This window comes from Chiloscyllium plagiosum, unplaced genomic scaffold (genome assembly GCF_037043375.1).
Source record: "Chiloscyllium plagiosum isolate Xiang-an unplaced genomic scaffold, Cpla_swu_hap1 HiC_scaffold_3, whole genome shotgun sequence".
In the NCBI taxonomy this organism is placed as follows: Eukaryota; Metazoa; Chordata; class Chondrichthyes; order Orectolobiformes; family Hemiscylliidae; genus Chiloscyllium; species Chiloscyllium plagiosum.
In genome coordinates, this window is record NW_028270141.1 from 37526916 (window position 1) to 37550719 (window position 23804).

The window sequence follows — 23804 nt, forward strand, 5'->3', positions numbered from 1 at the left end:
GCTGTGCATTTCCAGCACCACTCTAATCTTGACTTTAATCTCCAGCATGTGCAGTCCTCACTTTCGCCTTGTGGACTACTATATCAGGCATATTGCCTCACCATGCCTGGGCTGAAGACATAAAGTGGGGACTTGAAGATTTAGATCAGTTGGGTGTGGTCTTGGAGAAGTTCAAAGCCAATGGGATTGATGGGGAGGGTTCCCAAAAAGGAAGTGTTTACATTTGGGGTTTCTCCAAGGATAAGAGGCTGTGTCTGAGGCTCACTATGGAGGGAGCAATGACTGTTTCATTCTATCATGCTGTAAGTAACAAGTGCACAACAGGCCTGAAAATGACTGTGATGACATCCAGAGTGGGCAGACAAAGCATTTTATCCTGTGAGGGAGGTGGTTTCTATGGTGAAAGATGTGAGGGCCTTCAAATTGTAATAGCAATACAGAGGCACTCATAAAGCACAGGTAAAATCTATATGCTTTCTGAAACGTGGACTTTGACCTACAGTGCGGACTACAAATTCTGTCCCCAGGCACTGCGGAACACATCAGGTAACCTCAGGACTCAATCCCAGTTAATGGCTGGGATGCACGAGCAATGTATTATGGTCTGGGAAAGCTCATCCTAAGTATCAAAGTAGCAATCATCTTTCAAGTTTCCAAAGCCTGCACCTGGTGCAGCAGTTGCTCACTTTACACCTCATCAAGTCACCCTTTATTTACACATGGACAGTCCTTGACACAAATCCATCTCTCTTAGAGCCTGCTCTCAGAGTGAACAGGATGCCTGACTCTTGTTCGCATCTGTCAGCCAGGGCTCCCTGACTGAACCAGGTTATCAAGCCCAATCGGGGAACTCATATTCTTTGAGCTCCACTTGGCTGACCTTGTTACAATCACCTAAAAAATTGAAAAGCGCTAAGGACAACTAACCTCTGTACTTTCATTCTTGTAGTTAGAGCCAGACAGATATTCACGCACAACTGATTTTGAAAAGTGAATGTATATGGAGAAATGTAAGAACATACTTACAATGAAGTGCCACCCATGACATCTATGTACCCTCATAAGGTCTTCCTTCTCCGTTTCCTCCCACTACATCTCGGTTACGTCCTGGGTCTGCAGCATGGTTGGAGGGAGCTTGCCCTACAATAGAGCCCATTAGCCTCAGAGTTTGGCTTGGGACAACTCAGGCTCATTCCTGTCTAGAGGATGCAGACATGCTGAGTGCATCCAAACAGTGGTAGATGCACTCTCCATGGTCTGAACTCCGACAGGGCTGAGGGGGGCAGTACTGAGAGGTAGTGGGAGTTTAGATGTAAGGAAGTGAGTGAGAGATGGTATTGCAGACAGTAATGTAAGTGGCAGAGCTTGAGCCTTGATGAGAGGTGGGTGCAGTAGCAGAGTTAGAATGAGGGTGAAGTACCAGAGAGAAAATAGTGTCAGAGAGAAAATGGTGGCACATTGTTAGACCAGTGCCCACAGCCTGGTGGATCTTTGGATCCTGGATCCTGGTGGTGACCTCAGACCAAGCAGGCAGGGTCTGGTCATGTGGCCTTCTCTGCCAGATCTGTGGGAAGAGGGCAACCCTCCTTTGCACTACCCTATCCACCAGGACCTCCAGGTTCCTGCCTGCAAAGCAGGACACCAGTTTACTTTTATCTGCCATGTCTGGGACAAATTAATTGAACAATACAGGGCAACTCCACACTGCACAGTACACTATAGAATAAAAAGTGCCAGTGCTAAGGATCCAGTAGGTTGCTCTGCCCATACAAATGGGAGGATATGACAGGCAGAGTACCACAGGGCAGGGTGGAGAGCTAATGAGGCTATTTGAGGCAGCAGTGTGGCTCAATAGTTAGTAATACTGCTTCACAGCACTGGGGACCTAGGTTCGATTCAAACCTTGGGGGACTGTCATCAGTGAATTTGCACTTTCTTCCTGTGTCTGTGTGGGTTTCCTCCTGGTACTCTAGTTTCCTCCCACAGTCTAAAGATGTGCAGATTAGGTGGATCAGTCTGGCTAAATTGCCCATAGTGTCCCTGGAGACTAGGTGGAATAGCCATGGAAATGCAGGGCTACAGGGACAGGGTGGGATTCTGGGTTTGGGTGGGATGCTCTTTGGAGGGTCGGTGCAGACTCGATAGTATGAATGGCCTCTTTCAGCACTGTAAGGATTCTATGATTTTCTGACAATAGCATAAGAAAGCCAGGCAGTCTTCACTGAGAGAAACTCTCAATTAAATCTAGCAAAAATTTTCAGTCAGGTTCAGCCCCTTTTCCCTGATCTGTTGTTGACAATTCGGCAGTGATAGCCTGTCTAACACAGACCTATGCATGTGATTACCTGTGTTGTACCCTGCTAAACTTTGCTCACTCTGTACCATAACTTCAACCTGAGAAAAGCAATCCTCCCGGCTTTGTGGCATTCCAGAGCTGAGTCTGAAATGCAAAATTCATGATACTTTCTACTCGCGGGTAAGTGTTTTGGGAAAGCTCATTTTCATTATCATTAGATCCTGATGCTCAGCATTAGGAGTGCACTTGTCAACTAAAACGAGCTTCTCACCACAATATTTTATTTCTCAATAGCATACTTCAGAAGTGACTGTCAGCGGATTGCAGATGCCAGTGGATATTTTCCAGGCTGTTGCCTTGATTTTTCTATATCATAGTAATTAGATATCCAAAGCTGTGGTAGCCTTTGCACACCAGAATGAGTTAAGCACACAGTCATTGAGATATAGAGATGTACAGCATGGAAACAGGCCCTTTGGTCCAACTTATCCATGCTGATCATTTAGACTAAATTCATCTATTCCCATTTGCCAGCAGTTGGCCCATATCCCTCTAAACCCTTCCTATTCATATACCCATTCGGATACCTTTTAAATGTTTGTAATTGTAACAGCTTCCACCAGCTCATTCCATACACGCACCACCCTCTGCTTGAAAAAGTTGCCCTTATGTTCCTTTTAAATATTTCCCTTCCATATTGAGATTTCAATATATTTTTGAGGTAAACACTGCATTTTCTTGATCTGAATTACAGAAATATACCTAAAACAATAATTCTATAAAACTATAAACCTAAGACCAAATAAATATTTTGTCTAACACTTATGAAATAATTAAAATGTCGATATTGGCAAAGGAGATCTAGGTAAGCAAAGAAAAGATCATTATCAGGCACCCCCATTCTGAACATAATTACAGTGAAACCTCGATTAACCGAACACCTATTATCCAAATTTAGGGTTATCCGAACAAGATCGCAAGGTCCCGATGCTTGGTTAAACTATTATCCGGCTTTTGATTATCTGAACAAAATACTCCCCGCCCGTGTCATTTGGATAATTGAGGTTCTTCTGTAGTTGGATCTTTGTCTTTGACAATTGGCCAGCCTACAATCCAATTCCCAGATTTCGCTGCTACGTATCTCAACATGATCCTTAGACCATGTACATCAGCAAAAGAGAGAACACTCAAAGCTTCCTCTCACTTGTCAAATGCATTGACAAGATTTAATATTGCAGAGGATGAGCTAACATTTCTTTTATAAACACATTTGTGAACACATCCCAATACGGGACCATTCCTCACTGTCCAAAGCAATACTCCTTCATGCTTCAGAATAACTCTCTGATGTACCAATGCCATTTACAGACAGTACACTGTGAGAACTTGTGAGCACAGAGATCATGAGTTGCAGACTATTAACATATATTGGAAAAGAAAACTCACAACTTATGACTTGCTGTTCTCTGTGGGTGCTCCTCCAACTATAAAATAAAATTACTTTTCACGTGATGCCCATTTTAGATTAACATACACTTTATTTTCTGCTATTCCATATTCCATCATAAATAAATTGATCTTTAACATAAATATAAAAGTACGCTGCTGAATATGTGTTGCTGGAAAAGCGCAGGAGGTCAGGCAGCATCCAAGGAGCAGGAGAATCGACGTTTCGGGCATGAGCCCTTCTTCAGGAAAGGAGCACCCACGGGGAGAATGTGCAAACTCCACACAGTCAGTCGCCTGAGTCGGGAATTGAACCCAGGTCTCTGGCACTGTCAGGCAGCAGTGCTAACGACTGTGCCACCATGCCACCCACTCTGCCCTGGCATCTTAACATTTGGGGGAGACGTCAGCGGCTTGGTCAATGAAGTGCCAGGTCCTGTCTGTCTCTTACCAGGGAGAATAATAATTAGGACCTGGGAACCACCCAGTGGATTGCTGGAGTGGAGGGCAGGGAGCTCTCCAGCACACAAGAGAGCATCCCACCCCCAGGAGCAGTAGCTGCCAGATGCCTATGGAGTCATTGGAGGCTGTGACTCCTCCTTCCTTCCCTCCACTTTGATTGCCCATGGTCTGCCTACCTTGCCCCACCATGGTACATCAATAAATTTATTGTGCATTGATGCTCCCTCTCTGTCTTCCAACAGCATTGGCATGGCCACTCCCATCAGAACATATTAGTGGCTGCCACTAGTGAATTGGTCTCCAGGTGTAGGGCTTCCTGTTGCCTAGTGTGTGGCCCTATTTTCAGTCTTGGCAGCACGACAACTGGCCTGTTCAGAGAATTCCAGCCCTTGCTCCAGAAAAGGGTAGCAAGGTAAATGTGCTCATGTTCTGCTGAATTTACAAGGGTTTCTTGAGAATACATCCAGCAGCACCTCCCTGCCAACTCTATGGAGTCTCACACTGACAGAATTAACACCACTCTGACAAATGTTTCTATATGCATTGGCATGCATGTATGTTCAATGCATTTGAACACTCTGTGCAAATAATGCATTGCACAGAGTGCCTGCAGGGCTGTATGTTCACAGAGCTAGATAAGGTGGTGCTGAGTTCAAAAGGAATGTCCATATTCTTTTATATTCTTCACTCTAATGAATTACATTTATCTAATAGCTGTTTACAACCCTAAGACTGTTGATTAATTCTGGAGGCAACTTTGAGGGTTCTGAATTTATCATCTACATAGGGAGTTGGAATGCAATCAGGATAATTGAAGATTTCCCCAAGCACTTAATTTTCATTAATTAACTCTTGATCACTCATCCACTTACACCACTGTAGTATAACAGTCTAAATATTAGATTAATTTCATAAGGTGTTTTGTTTCCAGAATTTCAAAATATCTTCTTCTAATGAAGAGTTGCAGATAAAACTCAACAAGTCTGGCAGTATCTGTGGAGAGAAAGCAGAGTTGACGTTTCAAGTCCAGTGACCCTTCTCCAGGGCAGATTCAATGTCGCCAATATAAAGGGGAGGCAATCAGAATAGCGAAGGCGTGGAATATTTTTGATGGATAGAGAAACAGCATACAGAGCCATAAATGATGTACAAATTGTTTACCAAGATGACAATGTGCATCCTTTCTTGTGACGATGTTGCTCCTTTAACAATATTATTCTGTCCTTGTTTTTTTATTATGAGGGTTCGTAAAGGCAGATGCTACGATATGTCTGGAAATATCTACTTGAAAACGTTTCAAGTCTTTCTTTTAAAACACTTGTTGCATAAAAGGGGATTGGCCAATTCTTCCAGTTTAGGGTTTGGTTTGGTTTTAGCAAGCACTCTGTTTGAAGCTGTTGGTCAAGTTTTAGCTGGGGAGAACGGTCTCGGATTCAACAGAGGTTTTCTGGCTGACTCTCTCTCTCTCTCTGCAATCTCTCTCCTGTAAAAGCCAGTGTTTGATTTTACCTTTTTAGCCAAGGGGGTGTTCATGAGGATGTTGCAAGTATTTAGAACAGCATCATTAAGTTACGGTAGAGGTGACTGGGTTTTCAGATGTTTGACGTTATTCTAAATTCATTTCTCTTTTGTTTGTGTTTCATTCAGTAGTCTGTAAATAAATTCTGTTTTGTTTGAAACTGAGTGATTGGGCCAGCTGCATTCTCCCCGTGTCTGAGTGGTTGGGATCTCTGCAAAATGACAGGGAAATAAGCTCATCCACTCCATCTGCTCTTCTTCCTTTTCTGTTTTTATTTTTCTCATTAATATCTTCCTTTATTTTACAGAAAAGGAAGAAAAGCAGATGGAGTGGATGAGCTTATTTCCCTGTCATTTTGCAGAGATCCCAACCACCACAGGCACACACTGGGTTCACTTACCGCTACCAATGCTGTCAACCGCGATCGAGCTCTTCAAGAGCTCAGATAAAAAAGAAAATAGAATGAGAAAAGAGAGAAAAGAAGAAAAGAAAAGTGGACGGAGTGAACGAACCCCAGGCTCAGAAGTCCTACTCCACCGCCATCTTACTAAAAGTCTGCTACACCCGTATGGTTATATTGACCGAACCTTATATACAGCACAGTAAATGTCTAGCAAAAATGTATTTACATTGTAATCATTATCCAGCACTTTTCAGGCTTTCTCTATTATGCATAATTTGACATTCTGGTGTGAAATTATCAGATGCATCACATCTTTGAGTCCCGCTTAGGTTCTCGAATGGTCATTGTGTGCAGCACGTCATCAGAGTGGTTGCTGTGAATGTTGACTGACACATTGTTGGATGCTGTTTCTCTATTCCATGATCTGTTCTCTCAGAGCAGCTTTGTAATTGGTTGGGAATTGATTTGTCTCTGTTGACGTGTAAAAAGTTTTTTTTCAGGTTTCTTTCTACTCACTTACCTTCTGGAGTGAGGCAGCAGTGGCAGCACTCTCAGGCTCACTGAATGTGGTGGTCACCTAGATGCTCAGTGACAGGCAGCGGCTGGGGGCCTGACCCAGGACTCTCAGTGAGTTCCAATGCCTAGCGTGCAGACCAAAGTCGAAGTCCAGGCCCGGCGTGGATGACAGCTGGATCGGGGCTTTGAAGGTCCTCAGACCAAGATGGTGATAGAGGTTCCCCAACATCTGCAGTGATGACGAAAGCAAGGGAGGTTGAGCCAGTGTTGGGAAAGCGTGCCTAAATAGAGGAGATGGAGCCAATGCAGGAGATGTGCTCCCAGCTCTGTCAAACACTTAAAACAGACTGCAATGGTTGAACTTTTAGCTTTATTTCTTTATTTTTTGACTTAATACTAAGAGTGACTGCAATGTTTAATTTTAACTTTATTTCTTCCATTTTATGCTGTATTAAGACTGTTACGTGAACGTTTAACTTTTAACATTGTTCCTTATTTCTTTCTACCTTGTTCTTAAGTTTCTGCACCTAGGTCCTTGTGCTAAAGACAGCGCAGCTTGTGGTGAAATTGGAAACTTTTCACTGCACTTCTATTTTTGTGTCTAGATTAGAGTGGTGCCGGAAAAGCACAGCAGGACTGGCAGCATCCGAGGAGCATCAAAATCGACGTTTTGAGCAAAGGCCCCTAATCTTGACTCTAACCTCCAGCATCTGCAGTACCCACTTTTGCCTCCTATATTTTTGTACTTGAGTATATGTGACAATAAAATCTAAACCTAAATGTAAGGCAATATTGATGGAGCCTTCCTTGTAGCTAGTGCGAGCTTAAAATTGGACAACCCTGTTTCAAAGTATTTGCCCTGGAAAGCAAACTTGTACTGAGCCTGTCAGACTATAAAGTGACTTGCTAATCACATTCAGGAAAAAGATCACTTTGAAGAGAAATCTTGGGTCTCAGTATCTGCCTTTTCATGAACGATTGTTATTGAAAGTGAAGCCCAGCTAGCAAGCTGAGACTGTTTTCTTAAAATTTGTGTATTCTCACATAGCCAGATTGAAAAGAAGGTCTTGTTGAAACAGATATTTTGGTATTCAGTGAAGTTGTCTAGCCATTCTCAGTGAACTTTCAGTCTTTGAATCCTCTGATAATTAATCCATCTCCAGGAGGATGACCTACTTCATAAAGCAACCCGCCAATTAGATATCAATTGCTCTGTGCCATGCCAAGTTTGGCCACTGTCCTTGAAAAGATACGTCTCTGGCAGAGTCAAACCTAAAGAGAAGGACAGTTCAGATATTGATGTAGGATCTTTAAGTTCCACTGAACATTGCACTAGAAACAAAACTAATGTTTGTACACTCCAGATCACAACAGAAGGATATCACTGACCTATGAGCTCCATCTTAAGACATAGAGTCACGCAGCACAGGTGGACCCTTTGGTTCAACCATACATGTCAAATACAATCCCAAACTCTATTATTCCCACCTGCCAGCTCCTGGCCCATATCCCTCCAAACCTTTCTTATTCATGTACTTATTCAAGTATCTTTTAAACATTTTAATTGTACCCACATCCACCACTCCCTCAGGAAGCTCATTCCACATGTGAACCACCCTCTGTGTAAAGGATTTGTCCCTCATCTTTTTTAAAGCTCTTTCCTCTCACCTTAAAAATGTGTCCCCTAGTTTTGAAATTCCCACCCTCGGGAAAAAACACCTATCTATACCTCCCATGATTTTATAAACTTCCATAAGGTCACCTCTCAACCTCCTCTGCTCCAGTGAAAAAGTTCCAGCCTATCCAGCCTTTCTTTATAATTCAAACCTTCCATATTCGGCAACATCCTGGCAAATCTCTTCTGAACCCTCTCCAGCTTGATAATATCCTTCCTATAACTGGGTGACCAGAACTGGACACAGTATTCCAGAAGTGGCCTCACCAATGTCCTGCACAACCTCAACATGACTTCCCAACTCTTATACTCAAAGGACTGAGCAATGAAGGTAAGCGTGCCAAATGGAACATGCCATCAGGTTCTGCAGCCGATCCACAGAAAGAGTCAGAGATGAAATGTTCAACTTCCCTGTAACTTAAAAGGTCCCTGGCAGGACATGGTGAGCAGTGCTGCAAACTGGGAAGGTTCCTTCTGCCAAATGTCAGCTATCATCAGCCTCGATAGATGCAATATCTGATTGTCTAAAATGTCCAACCAACTCCTTCTTGGGTGCTACACTCGATGCTGAAAATTTGGCTCTTCATTGCCTTCCAGCCTTGCTCCTGAGGCTGTACACCAGTTCCTGAGGATATTGGTCCTCACAGTTGGTCATTACAGTCTTTGAGTACCCCAATGCTCATGTCCAGCTGTCTCCCTGCTTGTGGTCTGCTGCACTCACAATGTTCATTGAACCCTTTTCCCATAGCTTTGCTTTCCCTGCATCTCCCTCCACTGAGAAAGCATGCACAGACCACATGCTGTGTGAGCTTGATGCCATCTGTGTGCCAATTGGCAAGTGCCCCTCAACCGTTCGGCCTTTAATCAGAATCGAACAACTGTGGGTGGTGTTTCCACCTCTTTAACCCTGGCCAGTTTCCGATCTCTTTTGTAACAGGTGGATTCCCGCAAAAAGGTGAATCTGAATTGGGCCAGATTCTTCCACACCCATTCTCCATCTCAGCAGGATTGCTGACCGTAGGCATGGCATCAACAAACCTGCACACCAGGGGTTGGTATGTATTACAATTCCATCCCGCATCAGGGAAAACACCTTCCATTTATCAAAAGCCAAGAGCTATTTTCAAAAATAATGTACCAGTCATTTGGCAAAGGGCCAAGAGCTGGGAAGTGAGGCAAAATAGTACCTGGGACACCCTGTCATCTTGTCAGTGGCAGGACAGTCGACATCTTCCAGAAGCACACGTGAAACCCATACCCTTTCTCTGATGGGGTACTGTGCCAGGGGTGCCTTGATGTCACCTCAGATGACTCTCCAGTAAAACCTGGCAGTCCCCCAGCAGGCTGTGCGATATTGAAGAGGATGCTCCATCCTTTTAATGTACTGCCTGGCCATTGATGGAACACCCCAGCCACAATTCTGCTCCACAGTGACCATGTCACCTGTGCTCCATGATCCCTCCCCACTCACCCACCATCTTTCTGGGCTCAGTGTTAGCCTGTGCCATCTACCCTTTTTCAAGTGCATTTTTGCCATGGATGTCTCAGCAATGGACAGCGACAGTGATGGTGCAGCTACTGAACTGTTGACTCTGTGATTGGGATCACAGCAGTTAGCAGCATTTAATTAACATGCCACCACAGGGCACTTGCTTGCCTAGGTCCCACCAGTGGCTGGTGTGGTTGTCACCCACTGCAGGAGGACTTTTCTTTATTCATTTGTGAATCTAGGTGTTGCTGGTTAGGCTTGTATCCATTGCTTAGAGAACAATTAAGAGTCAACCACATTGCTAAGAGTCTGAGTCACATGTAGGTCAGACCAGCATATTTCTCACACAAAAGGGCATTTGTGGACCAGATAAATTTTTAATGACAGTCAGCAGTGGTTACATGGTCAGCATTTCTTCCAAATTTTTAAAGTTCATCCACCTGCCATGGTGGATTTGAACCAATGTACAGAGAATATTAGTCTTGGAGTACCAGCCCCGTGACATTACCATTACATCACCATTTCCCCTTGTCTTTACCCACATGACAATGTTTGGATAGGTAACATGTTTTGCATGTTATCTAAAAAGATCAGTGTAAACTATTAAAGCTGCCCAGACTTATACTGCAAGTAATTTAATACATTTAAAACTTTATTACAAGACTTTGACCTATTCATTACTGCGTATCCAAGGCAAAATAACACATGGTCCACATCAAGTATCAAACTAACAGCTCCACAACTTCAATCTATTTACTTGAAGGATCTTTTCTTAAGATGCATGTGCTCGTAATTAAAATGGAAGTTATTCAAATAAAGGCAATAAAGGGGAAAACTTACATAAGAATGAAAGTGGTGGTTATATTTGAAAACTCAAAGTTCTGCTTTTTAAAAAATGTATTCAGTTGTGGGATGTGGGTGTCACTGGCTGGCCAGCATTTATTGCCCATCCCTTGTTGCCCTTGAGAAGGTGGTGATGAACTGCCGTCTTGAACTGCTGCAATCCACCTGCGATGGGTTGATCCACAATGCCATGAGGGAGGAAATTCCAGGATTTTGCCCCAGCGATAGTGAAGGAATGGTGATATATTTCCAAGTCAGGATGGCGACTGGCTTGAAGCTAGTTGTGTTCCCATATATATGCTGCCCTTGTCCTTCAAGGTAGAAGTGGTCGTGCTTTTGGAAGGTGCTGTCTGAGGAATCTTTGGTGAATATCTGCAGTGCATCTTGTAGATAGTACACAGCTGCTGCTACTGAGCATCGGTGGTGGAGGGAATGGATGCCTGGGGATGTGGTACCGATCAACTGGACTGCTTTGACCTATATAGAGTCATAGAGATGTACAGCATGGAAACAGACCCTTCAGTCCAACCCATCCATGCCGACCAGATATCTCAATCCAATCTAGTCCCACCTGACAGCACCAGGTGCATATCCCTCCAAACCCTTCCTATTCATATACCCATCCAAATGCCTCTTAAATGTTGCAATTGTACAAGCCTCCACCACTTCCACTGGCAGCTTATTCCCTACCCATACCACCCTCTGTGTGTGTCAAACTTATTGAGTGTTGTTGGGATTGTATTCATTCAAGCAAGTGGGAAGTATTCCATCACACTCTGGACTTGTGCCTTGTGCATGTTGGGCAAGCTTTGGGGAGTCAGGAGGTGAGTTAGTCACTGCAGTATTCCTAGCCTCTGACCTGCTCTTATAGACACTGTGTTACGTAGTGAGTCCAGATGAGTTTCTGGTCAATTATAACCCCTGTTGATAGCGGTTGATAAGCTTTGATGAAATTATTCTTTATTACTTTTAATACCCACGAATAAATTTACCAATGGTCTTCACATATATTTGCTCTGGCTTTTCTTTCAGATACTTTATATAACAAACATGGCAAAATTTATTTTCGGAAACACTTCTGGTGAAATCTATTCTCTTGTGTTTTTTTTTGCAGAGTGATTAAAATAAATCAAGGCTCTTTTCTCATAATCTTTATATTGTCTTTGTAATATCACACTGATATATGTTCATATGTGGCAGATGTTATTTGAAAAGACCATTCATCAACTTTATTTTGCTCTTCAGCCCCACTTTCTGACTTCTTGGCCACCAAATGAAGAAGGATAAAGACAGATTGGAGGACTATGTTGTGGCTAATAAACCCAGACAGTTGGCTGCAGATTGAGTCATCAGATCCAACCACCTGGCTCTCTTCCATGGTTAGAACCATGCCAGTAAGTCCCTGTAGAGGAAGGGAAGTACCATAGAGACTAAAGACTATCATCAACCCCAAAAATGACATTTGATTTAATTTTGTAAATTCCCTAACATTTCTGTATTTGTCAAAGTGTTATTTGAAAGACTCTCCACTAGTAAAATAGCTAAGTTGTACATCACAATAACAAATCAAAAACTGCAGATGCTGGAGATCTGAAACAAGCAGAAACAGAAATTGCTGGAGAAACTCAGCAGGTCTGGCAGCATCTGTGGAGAAAGAAACAGAGTTAATATAACGAGTCACACCGCTCTTCTTCAGAATGAAAGAAGGGTCACTGGGCTTGAAACATTTGCTCTGTTTTCTCTCCACAAATGCTGCCAGATCAGCTGAGTTTCTCCAGCAATTTCTGTTTTTAATTTGTGCATCAGTCCTTTACTGAATAAATCAACAGCATAAGGCAGATGTTCAGTTTGTTTCCATTTTCTGACAAGGAAGACAGTTCAGAACAAAATTCTTTATTGGATTTTATTAAAGTTACACTAACTATCCAATTACAAATGAGTTATTAATATTTCCATGATGATCCTCATTTTCATTAACTAAGCTCTAACTAAAAGGATTTGTTGAGAGTACAATTGTTATTAAAAACACAATTTTCCCTTCAAAGCAGCATGTTGAATTCGACAGAACAATTAACTGTAAACTGTAAAAACATAATAGTCAGGCTCGTATGTCTTTTTCTACACTGACAAAATGCAAATAATTAATTTTATGCCATTCTCAGTGGATTATTTACAATAAGATATAAGACTTCCTATCTTTCATGGTAAACATTATTAACCCAAATGGAACAGTTTTCCCCAAGAATCCTCAAAGATTAAACAATCTACACATCAGTATGTTTACCATATGTCCATTTTATTACCATGGGACTGTTAGAGATGTTTTCCAAGTTCTTTATACTGAGCCAGATGTCACAAATCCCAGAGTGAAGTAGAATTAACGTGGTAACCTTCACATGACCTCAACCCTGCGTTTGTTTTATCAATGATCAGTGTTAAATTATATAGGGCAGTTCTTGCTGAATATTCTCATTCTAAGGGCCACTTTGCCAGCAAGTACCAAAACTGCTGACTCTGTTGAATGGTGGAACTACAGCGGTACCTCATGTGATTGCTCATGCTCTGGATTTTTAATTGCTGTTTGCATTGGCAAAGAACATGCACCAGGTCTGGCTTGTGCTCTATCCTTCCAGTTCTTTGCTTTCACTAGCGTCAGCATAGGATATTGTACTCGGCACAAGTTGTGTTGTGTAAACATAAACCGGTAATTTATCCTGTCACTCTACAAAAGTTCAAGCTCTAATTGCATGAGGTTGGAAAACTCAGATGGACTGTTCTCTGAAATAATTTCAACTGTTACACTCTACAATTACTTACTTTTCTGTGAAATTCCAACATAAAATGAATGAACAGCCGCAGAAATTCTGGTTAGTTTAAAAAAATAAAAATATCTACATAAAACATTGATATAACGAGCAACTATATTGATGTACCTGGCTGCAAGTGATTTTCTGACCATCTGAAATCACTACACATACCACAGAACGATGGCAATCTCTAATATTCATTCATCCTTATCTCAACCTGCAGGCTCTGCATTGGCTTTAAAGCTTTTATATGATATTTTCCATTCTGGATTGCAATGATTATACTTTGTAGTTAATGATGAACAGTTGTAATACTGTTTTAACTCCCTGAATGTGGGTGGCACAGCTGAATGTCCGGACTGTTCCATATATACATAAATAGCACCCCATGCAGAGAAAATAATCTTTGCAAGGCGATCACTGGTTGTATATATAATATTACATGCCTCTTTAATTACATGCTCCCCACAAGTACAGTAGTCACAGATCTACCTTCCGTTTACTGATAGTCTCAAGACTCCTCATTGCAAACTTGTGGGACACTGTAAAATGATGCTTGCTTTCAGGGTTGAAACCTGAGATGCCACCTCGACTTCAATTGAAATAATGAAGAAGATGCCAAGCAAGAAATTCTTAATGACAGAGAGTGATTTGGTGAAATGTAACTTTTTGTTCCATTCTATTCCAATCCAACAAAGGGCACTCCTGTATTCTTCAGAAGAAATGGTTTTGTCGACTTCTTCTCCTGTCCGGCTGTTGTTGGTATATTGCTGGGTTGGTATTCTGTGGCAACAGATTCCATACTGAACCAGCTAGTCTTCATCCTGCGCACTACAATGCTCTTGGCCCATAACAGGTCAATAGAAATGGTGAAATCCAATCCGAAACTGCAGCCTATGTTCTGGCGTGCTATTTAAATCTGGCAAGTTTGAAGAGTGAGTAACTCTCTCTGGAGGCATGGCTCAGCAATTCTAACTCATTTCAATGAACTTCAGTCCACTCAGTTACGATTCCAAAAGGGACTGCGAGGGAAAACACTGGCAGATGGATTCGGCTAGTCAGGGATTCTAAAGTCCAGGAGCACAGTCTCATGATGCAGGGCCAATTATTTCAGACTGAGAGGAGGAAAAATTATTTCAGTCAAAGGGTGGCGAATCTTTGGAATTCTCCACCTCAAATGCTTCATCATTGGAAACATTCCAGGTCAGAACAGACGGATATCTGTTCTACTCCTGTTCCCATTTGCTTTACTCTTGTGTTCAGTACTTGGGAGTCATTTGACAGGAATGCTTGCAGCCTGGGTCTCCCAGTGCTTTGGGAACACAGCAGGTAAGAGGGAGGGCAGAGAGGGAACTGCTCTCTCCAACAGGTTAAGTGGTTTTGCAACACTACCTTTGGCCAATAGGGAGCCACAGTGCTCCTCCCACATCTTCTTCTTTGCCTCCCAGTCACTCCTCAGCTTCTTTAGCAAAGCGTTTACTGTATCGCCAACTAAGACCTCTCTGACTAGGAGCCTCCCCACACAACCACAATCCCACCGCCAAAACTCCACGTTGCACGGCCCTGATTCTCTCTGACTGCTCAAGTACACCCATCCAGCAGGAGCTGACCAGCCGACCAGCCACTAAGTAGGAAAGACAGCAATAAAATTCCAGTGACGTCCTGGCAGGCTCTGAAACTGCAGGCATGGGCCCTTGTTCCTTCTTACCTACCTCCCTGTGTCAACAGCCATTCTGTCATAATATACCTTCACCATAAATCCATCCTCCCCTCTAGTCTACACTCTAAACATACTTGCAGTAGTGGTGTCTGGACATTAATCAATATTGGAAGCTCCAGCCGACGTACCTCTTGTTAGCATCCGAGTTGATTGCAGTACAAGTTAGTATTCAACTGGCAGCTCCCTCGTTTATATATTTCATTGAAACAACAAGGGAGATACATTTACAATTATGACTAAAGTACATTCTACTCCAATCACAGACAACAGCAAACTATTTTAATGAAGTGAAAAAGGCAGAAAAAGAAACATGACTCTGATTTTTGAATGCAGTAATTATATTTCTCACTGTTTTTGTCTTCTAAAAAAACATGTTCTCAACCTTTGATAAATGGCGTCTGTGAACACATCGCAAAAGAAATGACATTTGAGGTCAACATTTCCTATAATTTCTGTGCAGCACATGCTATAGCTTTTCAAAAAAGTCAATTAAATGTAGGCACAATACTATTGGTTTAAAAAAATCCCAGCATATTTCTTCAGGTTAGATATATGTGACTGGCAGGAACTATGGGAATACATATTGGCAGGTCACTATCCTACTGATACATGATACATATTTTTTGGAGCATTTACATCCCAAGTGAGTGGTCAATGAAAAGTAAAGCAATACCACCCAAGTCATTTTCTTGTATGTAACTGCAATGGTCACCAACCAGAAACTAAGTTTACCAAAAAGGTTGCTCAGATCTCCTGGCCTGGCATGGCGGCCTTTCAGCCTGACGTGACGGTGTCTTGACAGCCCGGTGTGGCAGTCTCTTGGCCTAGTGTGGCAGTCTCTTGGCCTGGTTTGGAAACCTCTTGGCCCAGCGTAGCAGTCTCTGGTCCAGTGTGGTGGTTTTTCAGCCTGGTGTGGCAGTCTCACGGCAGCCCAGTGTGGCAGTCTCACAGCAGTCCATAGCAGGCTTTCAGCCTGGCATGGCAGTGTGTCTTGGTGGCCCAGCGTGGTAGTCTCTCAGCAGCCCATTATGGCAGTCCCTCGGCGGCCCAGCTTGGCAGTCTCTCAGAGGCCTGTGGCAGTCATTTGGCCGGCATGGCCTCAGCATGAGCTTCCAGCCTCAAGGTGATTCCAGAGTGGTTCCTAGCCTCAAAGTGAGGCCCGGCATGGTCTGGAGTCAAGGACTGGACTGGAGGCTAGGTGCCATTGTGGACTGGATTGGAAGGGCTGTTGTCCTGAACTTCTTTATTTCTGTGTCTTCAAATTTATTCCCATAATCTGTAATGTTGGATTACTTATTAATTTTCTCATTTTTTTTCCCTAAGAACTTGTATTGAAGAAACTGTATCTAGGTATATTGTACCTAAAGTGGTACTGTAAGTGGCGACTTATAAACTTCTCACATACTCATTTCAGTACATGTGACAATAAAGCTAATTCAATACGTTTGATTTCAGATTTCAGGGAACATGTAAGGGTGCAGCTAGCAATGTTTTCTGGCCTCATGTTTGGCCATTATCACTGTTCTTTGGCTCTGGAAGTTTGCACTATGGAGATGGCAGCATTTCAAAGGGGATAATCTAGCTCAGCACTCTACCCAGAAGCACATTGAGGTCATCAGAGATCAAGGTAATGATGTCCAAAAGAGTCTGTAGCTGATTAATGTTGAGACAAGAATGGGTTGAAAATAAGCTTGTGATTCTCAAATACAGACCTTCATCTGTACTTCACTGTGTGACAAAACCAGATCATTGGTTCAGGTATCTGAAAAAGCTTAGCTACAAATTAGTTTTCCAAAATTGTCTAAGTACACAGTATTAAGGTATGCCACATTCCTCAGGCAGTTTTTATCCCAACATACAATTAAATATGGAAACTAATTGCAGCTTTTCTCAGTACTACTGCTGCTCAGCTTTGAAAAGCCTCTAATTGAAAACCCAGCTGCTGTTTTGATTTTGGATCATATGCATTAAGAGACATACTGATTTGAGAGGCAAACAGAAAAACTACACAGCCGTCTTTATACTATACTATTGAGTGATGCAGAGACGTAAGGACCAAATGTTTGAATAAGGGCCAAATTAGAAAGTGGTTATTTTGCAAAACTTTCCATTCAGTGTATGTCATACTAAAATTCAGGCTTTCCTAAATACCATAATTTAAATGTTCAAATGAGTTCTCATTTAAATAGAATCACTCATCTTTCATCTCAATTCACAATAGCACTTAAAGATCCTATTCCTTCTCACTTTGAAGGTGAGATAGCTGAATTAATTTCTATTTGTATTGCTGTAGGCTATCCTTATGCTGAAAACTGTTATCTAAACATATGTTTCAATAGAAAAGTACCAAATATTGAGCAAATAACTATGACCAATGTTGACATAATCAGACAACCAATGGAATTTAATTCAGCTATCTTGTCTAAGACCTCCCAATCTACAGATTTACATTTGGAACCTCATCCTGTAATCTAATACTTTATTACTCATTCATACGACGTGGGTGTCAATGGCAAGGCATTTGTTGTGGGCCTCTGTTTGCTTTTGAACCAAGTGCTTTGCTCGGCCATTTGAGAGGGTAGTTAGCAAGCAACTACTTTACTGTGGATCTGGTGTCACTTATAGCCCAGGCTAGATAATGACAGCAGATTTCCTTCCTAAAGAATGGAATTCCTAAAAAGCATTTGTGAACCAGATGGATTGCATGAAAATTAATGGTAGTTCCACGATTCAGAACTTTCAATTCTAGATTTTATTAATTGAATTTATCATGGTAAGATTTGAATATTTGCTTGCACAGGTATAGCCTAAGCTATGGAATTACCATTTCAGTGATAAACTCACTACATCTCCATCTCCCCTCAGTATTCTTAACTTCACTTAACAGCCACAGTCAAACCTCTTTTCTCCTGGGTTATTGTTCTTTATGGGAATGTACTTCATTGCAAATTATGAATTATTTAAATGTCTATCACTGCTTATGCTTTTTGCATATTGTTTCCCAATCTCCATTAGTCAACCTGCACCCCAACTAATGTAGTTTGTTTTGTTTAGTTTAAAAGGGCCCAGTTTCTGACTTAAATAAATCACATTCAATTTCAATGTAAAATGTTATTAAATTATGATCAATTTTTTTTGAGGCTCAACTTTTTTTCTCAACATTATTTAGCCCTTTCTGACAATAGATCCCAAATAGCATTTTCCATGGTTGGTTCTTTGACATAAAGAGTCTACAAAGACTTAAGAATATACATACACATCTTTATATACATGATGAACATAATGTGTGAAAATGTGAAGTTGTCCAATTTAGCAAGAATAATAACAAACCAATATATTGCTTGAATGGAGAAAGATTACACACTCACATTTGTGCATTTTCCTCCTGCATCAGATAAGTGGATACGTTTGCCACAGCAATAATGTTCAACATGTCTACTTGGGTAAGTGGAGCTGCTATTAAATCGTGACACAGCGTTGGAGGTATTCAATGACAAGGGCCATGTAAAGTTGCTGGTACTTGGGTGTGCTATTTACCTCAGCATTTGTCTTCAAAACTCAGAGAATCTCTTATACACATCATAGCTTGTGTGGGAGTGGAAAGAGTATGAGGATATATCCAGGAAACTACTTGTCTGTCATGTCTGTTGATACACTTTAGTTGTAGGTGTCTTTCAGAACCCATAGAGGGCATGCTCACACTATGCACAATGATCTGCAGGTCAGCGTTCGGGAAGCAGCCTTTCCAGTTTGCCTTGCTCACTTCATCAGTCCAGGAATTCACTCTGCGGCACAGTTGAATTGACACATTTGTGCCTAACTGCATAGTTACAGGTGAAGTTGCGACACTTCGGACTGAATATTGATGACCTCTGCCATTGCGCCATACAATAACTGATCCTACTTTGACAGAAGCCACTATCACTTCACTTCAGCTGAAAAAAATCAACTCCTAACTAATAATTAGTGATATTTTATGTATTGATATATACAAACTTCAAACACCAAAGGTATTTTTAGTAAACTTCTCTCTTTTTATTTTCATGCAGCAGCAGACCTCTCATAGCAATTAAAGAAACGCACTGTCTTGCAACAGATCTTTAATTTTTTTTGTAACATTATACTAAATTATGTATAGTGTAATGATTAGAAAAGGCTTGTAATAAGATACAGGTCTAATCAAAAGGATGCTCTTAGATGTTCTAGTTTCCATAAGTTTGAAATAATCTCAAATACTGGGGTTTTAAGTGTATTTCTTACTGCAGTTTGTGTGGCAGGTGGACGAGACTCAATACATTGTTATTCAGTGCATGATTACAGTGCAGCAGTACAATGTAGCACCCCAGATGTATATCCACCTATTTTTTTCAAGTAATACATCAAAATAACATTGTTCTTTCTACTAAAAAAGGGCTCTTTATTAATATCTGTTCTATTCCAATCATTTGCTAAATTAGAGAAGATTAACAATCAATTTTTATAAATGAACTGAACACCTTTTTCATTGTTCTGTGTTTTATAGTTTGTTTTCTTAACATGTCATTCATAGTATCACTTAGATGGTAAATGTTGCACCTCCAACTTGTTGATTTGGCGTGGGAGAGCTGACGCTCTCCAGGCTAAATTTCCCATAGTGTCCAGGGATGTGCAGGCTAGCTGGATTAGCCACAGGAAATGCAGGGTTACAGGGATAGGGTGGGATGCTGTTTGGTGGGTCAGTGTGGACTTGATGGACTGAATGGCCTTCTTCCACATTGTAGGAATTTGATTGGCTTCAGTGACATACAAAATACAGTTATCATCTTTCCTTTAGTTTGACCCTCTGGTTTGGGCAGTTCCTTAGTATTGAATCTCAGTTCCCTCATATGTTGCAAATTACCTTACCTTTTTCACCCAATTACTTTTAAATTTTCAGCAAAAATCTTGCAGTAGAGCCTGAGAGGGATGATTTTATTCTGTGCTCCAGATTTAGGGTTGTGGACTTACTTCTAACTTCTTCCTGATTTAAAGGGTTGTGTAAATTTCTCTTCTCTGTCGGAAACACAAATTTCATACAGTTGTGCAATTCTGGATTATTGTCTAGATTAGAGTGGTGCTGGAAAAGCACAGCAGTTCAGGCAGCATCCGAGGAGCAGCAAAATTGATGTTTCGGGCAAAAGCCCTTCATGAGGAATACAGGCAGAGAGCCTGAAGGGTGGAGAGAGTATTCCTCATGAAGGGCTTTTGCCCGAAACGTCGATTTTACTGCTCCTCGGATGCTGCCTGAACTGCTGTGCTTTTCCAGCACCACTCTAATCTAGACTCTGGTTTCCAGCATCAGCAGTCATTGTTTTTTACCTAGTTGATTTTAATCCTACTGCGAATTCTCTTGCAAGGATGCCTGCCTTGAAGAAGTTTTCCTCCTCTCTCTACAAGAATCTCAGGGAGTCCCTCTCCCACTGCAACTCCAGGTCATTTCCTCTGCCCTGAAGCTCTTCAACCATGTCCTGAAACAAACTCGCTACTACAGCCACATTTGCTTTCTCAGTGCCTTCAGGCTCTCTGCCTGTATTCCTGATGAAGGGCTTTTGCCTGAAACATCGATTTTCCTACTCCTCGGATGCTGCCTGAACTGCTGTGCTTTTCCAGTACCACTCTAATCTAGACTCTGGTTTCCAGCATCTGCAGTCCTTGTTTTTACCCAATTCTGGATTATTCTCAAACTCACCATCAACTTCCAGGATGTGGATAATTTGGTTCAACTGACTTCACAATCAGTTGCATCATTTCAGAGAACTTCTCTAGGACACCTGCACTGGCCAACCCCAGTGCATTGTGGCTGAACACTTTAACTCTCCCTCCCACTTCGCCAAGGACATGCAGATCCTGGGTCTCCTCTATCACCCAACCCTAACCACCCGATGCCTAAAGGAAGAACACCTCATCTTCCACCTTGGGATCCCCCAACCACATGGGATAAATGTGGATTTCACCAGTTTCCTCATTTCCCCTCTCCCCAACTTATCCCAGTCCCATACTTCTAACTCAGCACCACCCTCTTGACCGTTTCTACCTGTCCAATTTCCTTCCCAACTAACCACTCCACCCTCCTCTCCAACCTATCACCTTCACTTGCACCTTCATCTATCTAGCACATTCGCAGCTAGCATTCCCCCAGCCCCAACCCCCTCCCATTTATTGCTCAGCACCACTGCTCCACAAGCCTCATTCCTGATGAAGGGCTTATGCTCAAAATGTTGACTCTCCTGCTCTTTTTGTGCTTTTCCAGCATCAGACTCTTCGATTATCATTTTCCTTTGCTTTGCACAGCATTAGCGCAGTGTTTGGGCTCTTCACACCTCTCCAGCTTGATCCACATCCACTGTCAGTGAACTCACATGACTGCCCACAGTTCTTGCCCAACTTGTAAAGAGCATTCTTTTTGCTGCATTGATCATAATGCTTTTCTTTTGACTGACCGAAAGGTTAGCTATCCGGGTACCTTGACTACGCATTCTCCATGTGCTCTGGCAGTGCCTACAGTCTGAATGAGTAGCCTACTGCCATCCGTGTCCTTCGATTTATGTTTCTAGCTGTGTTTTTCAATCTCCTCATGAAATGGTCAACAGGTTCATCCAATTCCTGCCTCAGGCATTAAATTCATGTCAGTCAAATTAACCATTTGTCTTTGGCTGGAGATGTGTGTTGAATTCTTCAACCATTCTGCCTTGTGTTCTTGCTTCTATCTTGACTCAGCTCCCAGCTATTAAACAAATTCAACTCTTCTCTCCTGCCTACGAAAGGAAATAGCTGACCGTTGCCTTTTTTAAAATTCATTTACGGGATATGGGTGTCGCTGGCTGGGCTAGTATTTATTGCCCATCCCTAAATGCCCAGAGGCCAGCTAAGAGTCTGTGAGGAGTAGCATGTAGGCCAGGCCAGGTAAGGATGGCAGTTTCCTTTCCTAAGGTTGAGGAGTGAACCAGATGGGTTTTTACAACAATTGACAATGGATTCAGGAGTCACCATTAGACTTTTATTTCCAGACATTTTGTTTGCATATTGAATACAAATTCCATCATCCTGCCATGGTGGGGTTCAAACCTGGGTCCCCAAAACATTACCTGGGTCTCTGGCTTAACAGTCCAGTAATTATACCACCAAGTCATCACCTCTCCTATCTAGACAGCTCTGGTTTTCACTTTTGTTCAAACTTCTAAACTACCTTTCCAACTTCATCAGCCTCCCTTCATGAATTGTTGCCATACATTCACTGCTGTGGTGGTTTACACATGATTCATTCAATCTCTCTCTCACTGGCATTATTTTGGCGTATTTTTTCAAGCTAATACAGCATTTAATTCGTTTGTAACCTTTAAGCTATCCCAGCGAGTTTTGAGAAGATTTGTTCACTGAGCTGGAAGGTTCATTTCCAGACATTTCGTCACCCTACTAGGCAACATCTTCAGTGGGCCTCAGGTTGATAATTCCTGCTTTCTATTTATAAGTTTGGGTTTCTTTGGGTTGGTGATGTCATTTCCTGTGATTATGTCATTTCCTGTGGTGAAATCACTTCCGGTTCCTTTTCTCAGAGGATGGTTGATGGGGTCTAACTCGATGTGTTTGTTGATAGAGTTCTGATTCGAATGCCATGCTTCTAGGAATTCTCGTGCTTGTCTTTGTTTGGCTTGTCCTAGGGCACGCTATCCCTTTAAGCTATCCCACCACTATTGGTGAAAATAAACATGGAGACGGCAGAAAAGCTTGCCAAAATCTACAGACATTTTGTAGATACAGGAGAAGTGACAGAGGAGCAGAGAGTGACAAATGTGACATCCTTGTTCAAGAAAATGGGCAAGGAACATTCATCGTAATTATAGACCAGTCAGTTTAACATCGGTGTTGGATAAGGTTTTAGAAACAATAATTGTTCAGAAAAAAATCATCAACAAGCTATCAGAAAAGTTTAAGTTAATTTAATAGAGGCAGCACAAATTTATAGAAGCCAGATTAAACAGTATGACTAAAGTTTTGATGATGATTGATGAGGGGAATGCATATTGTTTATGCACAGAAAAGGCTGGTTCATTAATTCAAGGCTCCTAGAATAGGAGGATCAAGGTTGGCTTAATACCAAGCAAGGTGAGATAACTGTGTTATTTGGTTGTCATACTTTAGGGTAATAGACAATGATGTTCCTCAAATATCAATACTAGGACCACTGATTATATTGACATATATAAATGACTTGGATATTGTAAAACAAGAGTAATAGTTTAAAATTTGTCAATGAGGAGGAAACTTGGAGATGTGGCAAACAGTGAGATTGCTAATTAACTGCAACAGGACCCAGATTGATAGAATGGGCAGATAAGTATCAGATGGAATTTGATACATAGAAATCTAAGGCGACGAATCTTAGCAAAAGGGATAAAGGGAGGCAGTATAGATTTAATTGCTCCAATGGGTGTGCAGGGGCAGAAGGGCCTGAAGATTCATCTTTGATCTTTGAAGGTAGTTGGACTATTGAGAACAGTGACCTCAAAGCATGACATCTTACAGTTGAAAAGTAGAAATATTAAGGCTAAAGCAGGGAAGTATTGCTGAATATTTATAAAATTCTAGCTGATCACCAAACTTTGAGAAGGT

General features: G+C 41.8%; 1 protein-coding gene across 3 annotated transcripts in view; it reads right to left on the minus strand.

Annotated features, from left to right (window-relative positions):
• The window catches only part of hmgcll1 (3-hydroxymethyl-3-methylglutaryl-CoA lyase like 1), a 103734-nt gene that overhangs the window by 16902 nt on the left and 63028 nt on the right, over nt 1-23804 (minus strand). For 2 of the 3 annotated variants that reach the window (XM_087978461.1, XM_043679331.2), the window contains exon 8: nt 11713-12051. The exons of the other annotated variant lie outside the window; for it this stretch is intronic. In XM_087978461.1, the coding sequence (XP_087834587.1) occupies nt 11821-12051 (231 nt within the window). In that variant the 3' untranslated portion in view covers nt 11713-11820. Of the gene's footprint in view, nt 1-11712; nt 12052-23804 lie in introns of those variants that run through there. 3 annotated transcript variants of the gene reach the window in all.